Below are 11,144 nucleotides of genomic sequence, written 5' to 3'. Positions count from 1 at the left end.
ATTTAATCGGTCTCCCTCGCGGGACCGAAAGTGAAACGCCCGAAAACGCAAATATCGGAAGGCAAAGATCGAAAATCGAAAGATCTTAAGTCGGTAAACGGTACTATGTACATATATATATAATATATATGAGTGGCATGCGGTGAAATTATCTCTCTTTTTGTCATACAGCCTTGTTTAATGTGCGCGCGCAGAATACGGGAGCTATTTGGCAGAATACGGGATTTGGCTAATTTATTATCCTTATCGTACCAATGTAATAATGAATGGAATTTTATTAGGCGAATTCCCGTTGAACTAATCGTTAAACGATGGCACTGACTGCCAGACATGCAGTATTATGGCTACGTCCACACTACCGATATCTACCCGATATTCTCGAATTTTCCATATCCAGTTCCCATATTGCAACCTGTAGTTGCTATTTAGGAACTGGTTATGGAAAAATTGGATGCGGTGCATCCGCTCTAAAATCGCCAGGTAAAATTGAACGACAGATTAACGGACGACTGCTTTAAATGCAATTCTCGTCTTCTCGAATGATAGATTGCACATCAGATGACGGGTAACCTTTCGATGTGCACAGATGCAATTATTAAAATTGAGTTGGATCTTTCAGGCGAGTTTAATAAGGCAAGATTCGATAAGTTCCGAATCTTGCCTTATTAAACTCGCCAGAAAGATTACTCGTCATCTGATGTGCAATCTATCATTTGAGAAAACGAGAATTACGTTTAAAGCTGCCGTTCTGTTAATCTGGCGATTTTAGAGTGGATGCACCAAACCCGGAAAAATTCGCAAATATCGGTAGTGTGGACGTAGCCTATAATGTATGGAGTTGTCATATATGTGTGAGACGAGTTGGCAGCCGTGTTCGCCGGTAGCGTGAAATGACAGATGAGATCAGTCGCGTGCGATCGGCGCAATGGCCGCGTCGTTGTCTCGCGTCTTGCAGCGGCGGCTGTTGGCGTTGCAGAGGCCGCCCAGGCGTCACCATCTCGATCTCGATCTCGACCGCCAGTCGGCCTTCCTCTCCGCGGCCTCCACACTCTCCACACTCTCCACACGCTCGTACTCGCTCTCGCCTGGCGAACCTCAACCTCAACCTCAACCACAAACCACAAGTGCCGCAAGTGCCACGAGTGGGCAGCAGCCCCTACTCAACAGCCAGCAGGCGCACGAGCTGGCGCTGCGGCTGACCACGGACGAGCGCCGCGAACTCCTCACCGCGCTGCAGCACTTCGAGTCCAAACGCATCAAAGACGAGTACGAAGGTGACGCATCTCGCATCTCACTTCTCACTTCTCACTTCTCACATCTCACATCTCACATCTGACCTCGTTCCACCTCCACCTCCACCTACACCCACTCGAACATTCCGAGCTCGACCTGTCATCGATATTATCCGTCCGTCCGTCGAATGGACGAGCGCTGATCGTCGATCGCAGGTCGAGTGACAGCTATCGTAACCCGATCGATAACGACCATATCCGCGTTCAATATTAGATCGGTCGAAATTACCCCATCTTCGACGATCTGCCCATCACTTATTTATACCTTTCATCGTTTGCATTATTTATATGATTAGCGTACATTCGTGGAATATTCTATTTGTAGATATTGATGCGAAGATACACACTCGATTGAAATGTGGCGTACGTTGTGTAATGCACAGATAAAAGGTCTCACACTGTGAACAAATACTTTGCACTTCCCTCAAATTGTATGAAACATGACTAAAAGTGTATTTGCATGTGTCGTGTAGCATGAAACTTATCGGACACGATTTTGCACTGAATTCGAATACTAATTTGAAATAGTATACGCAGGTGGTGTTTGCATGCGTCACAGTTGTGTCTCTCGAATGGTAATTGTAATTTATGTATTCTACACGTCTTCGATTTTACTACCGTTTTCAGCACTGATTTATTTGTGTACTATGTATGTATGTAAGTTTTGTTTTGAATAAATATTGTACATTTTTTGATGCACATTCTCTTTCGCTTTCTATCTTTTTTCTCACAGCACTGACACATTTTTTCTCTAACTTTTCAGCCAGCCTTGTTCGAAATCTGTCTACACGTAAGCTCTATGTAAATATTTGGTTTATAAATTCTTCTCTGTCGTTAACTATCTACATTTTTGCAACTTTAAAATTTTATTTTATTTTTCTAATGTATCACTCTCGATGTTTAAACCTATACATGTATGTATGTATTATACATAATCAAATTTTAAACTTTACCCATAGAGAGGTATCAAAATACTAACGCATGACCTGACATTTAAACATATAAAGAAATGCGTATGCAGAACGAAATATTTGGTAACCTATCGCTCGACCAGTGGTGAATTAAGCACTTGGAAAATCCCAAGCACAATCTGAGTTGGCCAGTTTTCGATTTCAAGAAACCAAAATAATAAATTTAACTCGTCCTTTTATCGCCCTGTAAACGCGTCTCTATTATATTTCGTTACCTGAGAACCGTAGCCATAGTTTATTTTGAGGCCCTGAAATGTAATGTTTCGACGGTGTTAATTTTTATTTTAATGATAATATTTTCGATTTATTTATTCGTAGGTCAACTGGCTGCACACCGTTGGCGAAGTAAATTCGGTCGTCCTAGTAAAGTTCCTAAATTGGGTGATGTGGATCCATCCGGAACATTTTGTCCGGTTCCTGAAGATTGGTTGAAGCGAAAATATGGTAACTTTTACTATTCCTATTTAATTTATACTGTTTATGAAACTATTAAATACGATTTTTTATAATTATTTTTAGCTGAAACCGTTCCCACCCCTTCGAGCAGTGATTTATTTCATCGTAAGTGTTATAAAATAACAATTTCACGAAATATATTTAAGACTCGATTTCAATTTTGTGTTTTATTATTTCAGTACTAATTGCAAATTCAATCCCATTCATTGGATTTGGATTCCTCGACAATTTTATTATGATTGTTGCCGTAAGTTTTTGGTATTATCTTATTGCAGCTAATTTTAAAGGCTTTTTTTTGTTTCAAATTACATAAAAGCGCAGACACACAGAGGTACGCAGCACGTGCTTTTGTCAATATAGTTTTGCACATGTAAAAAAAACACTAGCACGCCTGATCTCTGCCAAAAATCACCCCCTGGAGTGTATTCGGTGATATTTTATCTTTGTATTGACAGTGATCGATAACAGTGATTCCCATATTTGAAGAAATGTATGAGAAACTTGTCGAAATAGTCGTATGAATTAACAGTGACCCGAAGAAACACTCTTCCCAGCTGGAAAGCACGAGTACGTGCATGGCGTACGATTCAGTGTGTTTGCGTCTTCATTTTATTCCTTCAGAGGAAAAGTTTAGTCAGTTCTCACTTTGCTTGGACTTATAAGATATAAAATTCATGTTTTTAGGGTGATTCTATAGATCACACGCTCGGTGCGTATGTATGTATATCTACAATGGCAGCTGCAGCTCTCGGAAATACCATGAGTGATGTTATCGGCATCGGTTCTGCCTTCTATGTCGAACGATTTGCTGAAAGGGTTGGGTTTCAACCACCGAAACTCACTCCGATACAGTTGGACATGCCTGTAAGTCGGCGAGCGTCCAATATGGTATGTTTAAACATTCACTTTGTATAATATTGTTCTTAATAGGACACATTTAAACGATAAATTTAATTTTTAGGGACGTGTATTCGGAATAACTTTGGGATGTCTTTTGGGCATGCTTCCATTACTCTTCCTAAAAGAAGATAAAACAACGAAGACACCTAATAAAAATGTTGATGTCCAAGTATCAGAATGATGGAATTTGAAACGCTTTAAGAAGTGGTAATAATTTCAATACCTGATATGAGATTTCCTATTTATAATTGATTATACGTTGATATTATGTATTGTTTTATTTTTTCAGATAAGGCGAAATTACTCATGCTATAATTAGTCATAAATTATTTAATATTTTAACAAGCTAATTTATGTATTGTAAAAGTGTATCTTTAAAAACAAAGCAAAAAATTAACTTAATTTCGTATATGCAATCAGTATTTTTGGAAGGGAAAAATCAGCCGTAACTTATCTTACTTATCGCTAAGATAAAAACAGTTATGCTTTTTCGAATATTGATAACACTATCAAGTATTGTATTTGATTTTTATTTTATATTATGTGGATGTATTTTTATTAAAACTTCTTAAAAGTTAATCCGATCACAAGTAGCGAGCAGAATGTTGTGTTTTGTACTTGGCATTAATTTTATTCAATATCAGCACTACAAATTTCTGAAACGTACCCGGTTTCATCTGATGCGTAACTTTCGCGCAACGTTTTGTATTACACGATTTTATCTTATTATCACGGCTGCTATTAATTAAAAATCAATCAAATGCGTACATATAATAAGTATGCAATTATCAATAGATAACCTCGCTTTGATTAAGCGAGACACAGAATATTTATTTGGATTTAGAAATATTCTATCTAATTGTTCGGGTCAGAATGCCTGTTTGTATATATGTATATGCACAGTAATGGTTGCTGCTTGTACAATTGAATGTAAATAAAATATATGAATATTATTATAATATAATAAACTTATCGAGTTTCACTGTTATTGAATTTCTATGTATACGCAGTATTGTGGATGATATCTTAGAAGCAAGCAATATTGCGTCTTGTGGTAGCTCTCTATAATATACATATATGTAGGACTATTTTGCCTTGCACTCGGCCAAAACTCGCCCGAACTTGCGCTCCTGTATAGTATGAATAGAATTAGTCTTTTCCGTGCACTGCTTTTACCTTGTAGTGATTAATAGTATGATTAGACGTCTATTCATATTATACAGCAGTACATGTCACATATCAAGAACTGGTTTTCTTTGACCACTATGGAGATATTCATGCATAACGTGACGTCATAGTGGCGACTGCACCCGTACTAATGAAATATTGCGCATATAAATATTTTCAGAAACGTCATATTGACTCAACGATACGACACAAGAAATATTGCAACATATCGTCGAACAATTTTGCCCTTGCACTCGGCCAAAACTTGTCTGAATTTGCGCTGCTGTTTAGTATGAATAGAAGTAGCCTTTTCTGTGAAGTGCTGGATAGTATAAATAGACTTTTATGGTGTGATCTTAATCATAAACATACATGTGCATGCGGCTTATGAGGGTTTTATCATAAACAATTATCAGTTTGAAGATAAATAGAAAAACGTTTTTAAATAACAGTTTGTGAAAAATTTATTTCTTTTATAAATAATTAGGCTTACAAAAATACTCGACGTTTGTTTTATACATATTCATGTATATTTAGTCATGTGTTTAAATTACTTAAAATTCATTTACATACATACAAGAATAAATCTATGATGTTATTTTTTTTTTTTTTTTTAACCTAACAGTAGAACAAAGTAAAAGGGCTTCAACAGTACGAACAATACATTAACGAATTATTTTACATTTGAATTATTACACTAACATAATACTGGTTTCGTCCAAAAGTTGATCCATTTCATATCCGAAGCGATACAGCCATATCTGCTCTTGCACGTCGACGGAAATGCGCTTTCGTTGATGCCGTTCAGTTTCGTTTCCTCGTACGAGTACACATTCTTTGAGCCATTAGCACACTCGTTCAATACAGACGACTGAATGAAGTTTCGCAAAAACGACACGTACAACGGCCTACTGTTTTCAATCCCGGACAGGTGTTGTGACGCTCTTTGGTCATGATTGTTCCTAATGAAATTCCTATTGTCTTCCAAAAACCGCAAATTACTCGGCTCCTGTATCAAATCCGCCGAGTATGTTTCAGGTACATCGTCGACGACATTGTCGTAAACGTAAGAAGTGTTATTCATGTTGGTGAGTCGATCGGCAGGGTTGATGCAGCCAAAAGCGTTCATTATGTGGTTGGTGGACGTCAGCGTTAGCAAGCTCTGTGATACTATAAACGACGAGGCCACTAAAGTGTAAACACTCGCGAGGTAGCTCACCGACAGGGCAATGTAAACAGTCACTAAACATTTCATCAGTCCTATGCTCTCCACGGTATTGTTTATGTTCGCTAAATCCGTGTACGTGAACCAGCCGCGCAGTTTGGCCTGCCTCAAAGATATCTGATGCTCGAGCCATTCCAGGGTCGTTTCAAATTGAGATTCGTTGACAAACACCCGCCAGTCCTGAAATTTTAAATTATACAAAATGTAATAGTTATAAAAGCATAACAGTCACGGCAAACTATAGGTTGGTACAATTATGCAAAACTACATATTTATTATTTTATTCAATCAATTATGCACACTCGTGTAACGGATTGCTCCAACGCAACAAAAATGCTTTACAGATAAAGAATTGTTTATTAATTGTTTAAACAGATATAAACACATTTATTAACCCTTTGAATGCTGACCAACGCCGATTGGCGCTTTGCGAATAAGTGCATGAGCCTGAAATACGCCGATAGGCGTTGTATTTTGAGTATGTAAAAAATAATCAAGAATACTACACGCTAAAACTTTCCAGGTAGCATTGAACATGGGTCGTATAATCCGTGTCAATGTTTATAAAGACTGGTTTACAGCGGAATTTTTGAATTTATAACCATAGCAGAATTTCCCAATGGAAATCCCTAACTGCTGAGTATTTAAGATTGTGGCTTGGCATTAACCCTTCGCCCGCGGCAATAAATATAGCGAACAAGTCCTGTACGCGGCACCTTTTTCGCGAATTTGGCAATCGAGTTTTCGACCTTAAATACAGATTTTAATATTTACTAAGTAACCAGATATGTTAATTAACACAAAGTATTATTTTAAACAATAAAATACATAATATATCTCGTAGTTTTGGCTTAATTGTCAAATAATCATTCTTCATACAATTGAGACGTATCGTCGCCATTGTTCAACAGACGTGACGTCACATAAACGAGGTTTCAGTATGGTTCCACAAAAAACTGATTTTGACTGGTATATATTCATTTTAAGCAAATTGAATAGATGGCATTCAACTCTCAGTAATGTATTCAACCAATTTTGAACCTTAAAACAATTGAAATAGGCGCATATAAGGCTCAAAATCCCGTACAAAGTTCAGAAATTCTATGGAAGACAGCCACGCTACAGACTTGTCGCGCAAAGCTTCCATAGAAGACGGCCGCGGGCAAACGGTTAAGATTGTGAGCATTACATTTGACAATGAAGAAGATTGAACTAGTTTTGGAAAAATACATTCATTAATAGACTTTTTTTTTATTTATTATTGTTGCAAGATATATTAGAGAGTCTAAACACACCTTTACAAAACTTGAAATCCTTGGCGGTAGTTATCTCGGGTAGGTAGTGATCTAGAGTTTGTTTGGATTAGCTGCAATTTTTATACCTGCTTTCTATTGGATTTCTATATAATTCTAGTTGGAAATGTTGGCGAAATTTTCAGCGTGGCTGGCTTTCAACAGAAAAGACGTCAGCACTCAAAGGGTTAAAGACGACATCTACGGTCAAATTTTTCAAAACGAGAATCGATATGCTAAATAACTCGAATTTTTGCGAAAGGGATGGGACAGGGTCGTCAATTTATTGGAACCATTTCAATGGCATCAGATAAATTGGCAAACTCTGTTATCTATTATTCTTATTGCATTCAAAATGTGATTAAAGATCTATTCATACTATCCAGCACTGAAAGGCAACAGCAGTTCACGGAAAATACTACTTCTATTCATACTATACAGCAGCGCACATTCATACAAGTTTTGGCCGAATGCAAGGCAAAATCGGCTTACAAATTCATACATTACGGCGCAATATTGCTTGCATCGAATCAATATTGTCATAATATGGCGTTTCCGAAAATATGCACGTGCGCACTTTCGTTAGTACGCGTGCACTCGCCACTATGACGTCACGTTGTACGAGAATATTTCTAGTGGCCAAAGAAAACCGGTTTCGCTTGATATGTCACGGTGTCATGTACTGCTGTATAATATGAATAGATTTTGTCGACTACGCTACATACACATTACGGAAGATGTATTATATGTAAATGTGTTCATATAAAACGTACTAAAGAATACTTATCGTACTGATGTTTACATGCAGTTGCCGGTCTATGCTATGCCAGTATGAATTAAAGTATAGCCTTGAAAAAAGTAAGGAAACTTACTATTGCATGTAAAAATTTTCTTTCGAGTTGATTCAATGCTACAGAAGATATACCGGCGGAAGCAGCCCATTCATCGGCGAACACCTCGTCTTCTTCGCCGTCGTCTTGTAAAAATTTGTTCGATACCATCTGTTAATTTGAATTTTATCAATACATGTCACATTGGATGTGTGTTATCATATCTGTTATGTGTAACGCTTACTAGAGAAACCAAAAATAATTCTGCGGGTGCTATATTTGCGACGTAATCAGGATTGAAGGTCTTCAATCTTTCTAAATATAAAAGGGCCAATACTAGAGAGCAGGGGGATACACATGCGTTTCTTGTCAATTCGGCAGCGTCGTCTAAGTACAGTCGTTTGAGGGATTTTCCTTTGTGAGCTTCGGAGAACACGTCGGCAGACAACTCTGTAAATAAAAACAAGATTATTTTCAACATACAGAATAGTACAGATTGAACTGAAAACATTATAATTATTTATATCGAAAAAGTGAAACCGACGTGTTTTTTTTTATAGGTAGTTTTGCACGTGCAAAAAAAACACTGGTATGCCCAGTCTGTATGATTCTTCCAAAAGCTTATCCCTTGGGAGTCTTTTCGGTGATATTTTGTGACAGTGAACGGTAGCGGTGATTCTCATATTTAAAGATAAGTAGGAGAAACTTGTCGAAATAATAAGATAGTACGGATTAACAATGACATGAAGATACGCTTATCACAGCTGGGGTCTGTGCTGTGCTGTACTTTTGTGTTTTTACAATAATAGACTTTTTCACATTGTTATCCAGAAAAATACCAAATTTTTTGATTCCAATTATCGGGGTTGGCAGCTTTTATTCAAACTTATTTTTGTCCTACGACAGTTAGACAGCTGTTTTACAATCTGGTTGCTTGTCCACTTTTGTATACTTTGGAGCCATGACAATTTTCTCCTCCCAACTTTTCTATTTGTCACAAATTTTGGTACTTGTTTAGTAGTAAGGCCTGCGCCTTAAAGTGATAGTCGAAACGCTATGTCGCAGCGAAGCGTAATAATCGGTTTATAAACGTGAAGCGTGAGCCTAGTTACTAAACAAGTACCTACATTTTTCGGTTATTTGCAGCATTTTATATCCATCATGTAGAAAAGCAAGCCCCAAACCATTTGATTCCATATAAAACGCAACAGAACCTTTCATTTATTTTCCGTAAAACAAATGCTTAGAACTTATATCCATTACAATAATTATTGCTATTCCAACAGGAATCAAAATTTTTAGATGATTAGCAAGACTAAACGGAACTCAATTAAACTTAAACCCTTCTTTATACTGAACTATAGGATTAATTTTTCTATTAACTATTGGTGGAGTAACTGGAATAAGTTCATTTTCCCGCTAAAATTTTATCATTATTTCATCACAAGGAAACACATAAAGGAGTTTATAATAGGTACATAATTATAACTAAGCAAGAAAAGTGACAATTGAATAAACCAGATTTTACAAAAAATGCCTGTTATTAATCAAAAGTTTGAATTTTTCAATTCTTGAAATACAATTGCCAAAAAGAAATAACACTAATAAATATGATAACATTCATAGTAAGTCACATTAGTTCCATAACATTTAGGAAAGTTTTATCTGAAGCGAGTCACTTTTCACACGATGGTGCAATTTATAAATATGAATAAAATAAGTATAAAAATATACCAACCCATAACCGGGAGACTTAAGCACGGGATCGACGGTAGTTTTCCATAATACAACGACTTCGTTATTCTTTTGAGGAAGTCATGATTACCCATCATCTGAACAAAAAAAAAAAAAAATACATTTGAAAGAGGTCACATGGTGAAATCCAAAAGCGCGATAAACGCAGCACACAATTTCCATATGTGAACGAAACGGTGAATCACACGAGCTTATGAACCAGGCGTTGATGGTTGCCTTTGTATTGTTGATAATTAATAGTAAGTAAGTGAATGGTAATCGGGGCACCATGCGGTGACGCGTATCAACTAAATACGCAGTATGGCGAGTGGAGTGGAGTGGAGTAGGAGATGCAGGTGCAGATACAGACCCTCGTTCTTCGACAGCCGCTGACGCCGGTGGACCGCATGTTCGTTGCTGTCGCTGTCACTGTCGCTGTCACTGTCACTGTCACCGTTACTGTCAACGACGACAACTTAGACCGACCGCGGCCCACACCGTCAACGACTGACAACTGACTCACACCTCTGGACGCACGTTCACCAATCGCATCATTACGCCATGCGGTAATCGTTGATATTCATACAAGTAGAATGCATAGAATGGTCATTTTCAACTAAAGTATCGTCTAAAAGCGAGCCATCGAAGAGAGAGACGGAAAGTCAGAAGAGAGACGAAGTTTAGCAAACAATGAACAAACTCTGCCGCCGAGACGGTACTGGCGTGGCTGGTGGCTGGTCTACCTTGCCTGACCAGTGACCAGTGACCAGCTGCAGCCAGCCAGCCAGTACTCATCCACAGCCCCCGCCATAAAGGGGCACAGGCGAGAGGCGCCGAGAAACTCCCCGGCTCGCCATCTACTCCTTAATAAACAAGGATAAACTGACTTGACGTGTCTAATTTCCCACCCCGCCCTGTTCCAGCACGTGCTCCAGAGCGAGCTGAACGAGAGACGACGACACACATACACAGCCACTGGTCACCCCATACACACACACACATACAGCTGCTGAAGCTAGAATGGTTATTTTCAACAAAAGTATCGTTTAAAAGCGAGCCATCGAAGAGAGAGACGGAAAGTCAGAAGAGAGACGAAGTTTAGCAAACAATGAACAAACTCTGCCGCGCAGACTTTTTGTGGCAACATTTTTGGAGGCTGAGAGCGATTCTATGTATTCTACTTCTATGTGTATATTAGATCATAGAGAGTGGGAGGGAGATAAAGAAAACGGTTCAGTGATTATTTCATATAAATTGATCTCGCGCAAGTCACTAAA

At 38.0% G+C, this 11,144-nt stretch overlaps 2 protein-coding genes across 2 annotated transcripts; one reads left to right on the top strand and one right to left on the bottom strand.

Moving 5' to 3' along the window:
* The first annotated feature begins 851 nt into the window (after positions 1–851).
* LOC143919565 (uncharacterized) lies at positions 852–4,606 on the top strand. The gene is made up of 7 exons (XM_077441941.1): positions 852–1,274; positions 2,582–2,707; positions 2,783–2,824; positions 2,899–2,966; positions 3,404–3,607; positions 3,681–3,826; positions 3,909–4,606. The coding sequence occupies exons 1-6, from the start codon at positions 926–928 to the stop codon at positions 3,798–3,800; spliced, it is 909 nt and encodes a 302-aa protein (XP_077298067.1). The 5' UTR covers positions 852–925; the 3' UTR covers positions 3,801–3,826; positions 3,909–4,606.
* A 605-nt stretch (positions 4,607–5,211) lies between these two features.
* LOC143919559 (protein CNPPD1) lies at positions 5,212–10,468 on the bottom strand. The gene is made up of 5 exons (XM_077441936.1): positions 10,238–10,468; positions 9,872–9,965; positions 8,378–8,583; positions 8,176–8,304; positions 5,212–6,191 (listed from the first exon to the last, which is right to left on the bottom strand). Exons 1-5 carry the CDS (start codon positions 10,274–10,276, stop codon positions 5,484–5,486), a joined length of 1,176 nt encoding a protein of 391 aa, XP_077298062.1. The 5' UTR covers positions 10,277–10,468; the 3' UTR covers positions 5,212–5,483.
* Positions 10,469–11,144: the final 676 nt, after the last annotated feature.

Source organism: Arctopsyche grandis, chromosome 12 (assembly GCF_051622035.1).
Source record: "Arctopsyche grandis isolate Sample6627 chromosome 12, ASM5162203v2, whole genome shotgun sequence".
NCBI classification, from domain to species: Eukaryota; Metazoa; Arthropoda; class Insecta; order Trichoptera; family Hydropsychidae; genus Arctopsyche; species Arctopsyche grandis.
The sequence above is the reverse complement of the archived record's forward strand: the minus strand, read 5'-3'. Positions and strand labels throughout refer to the sequence as shown.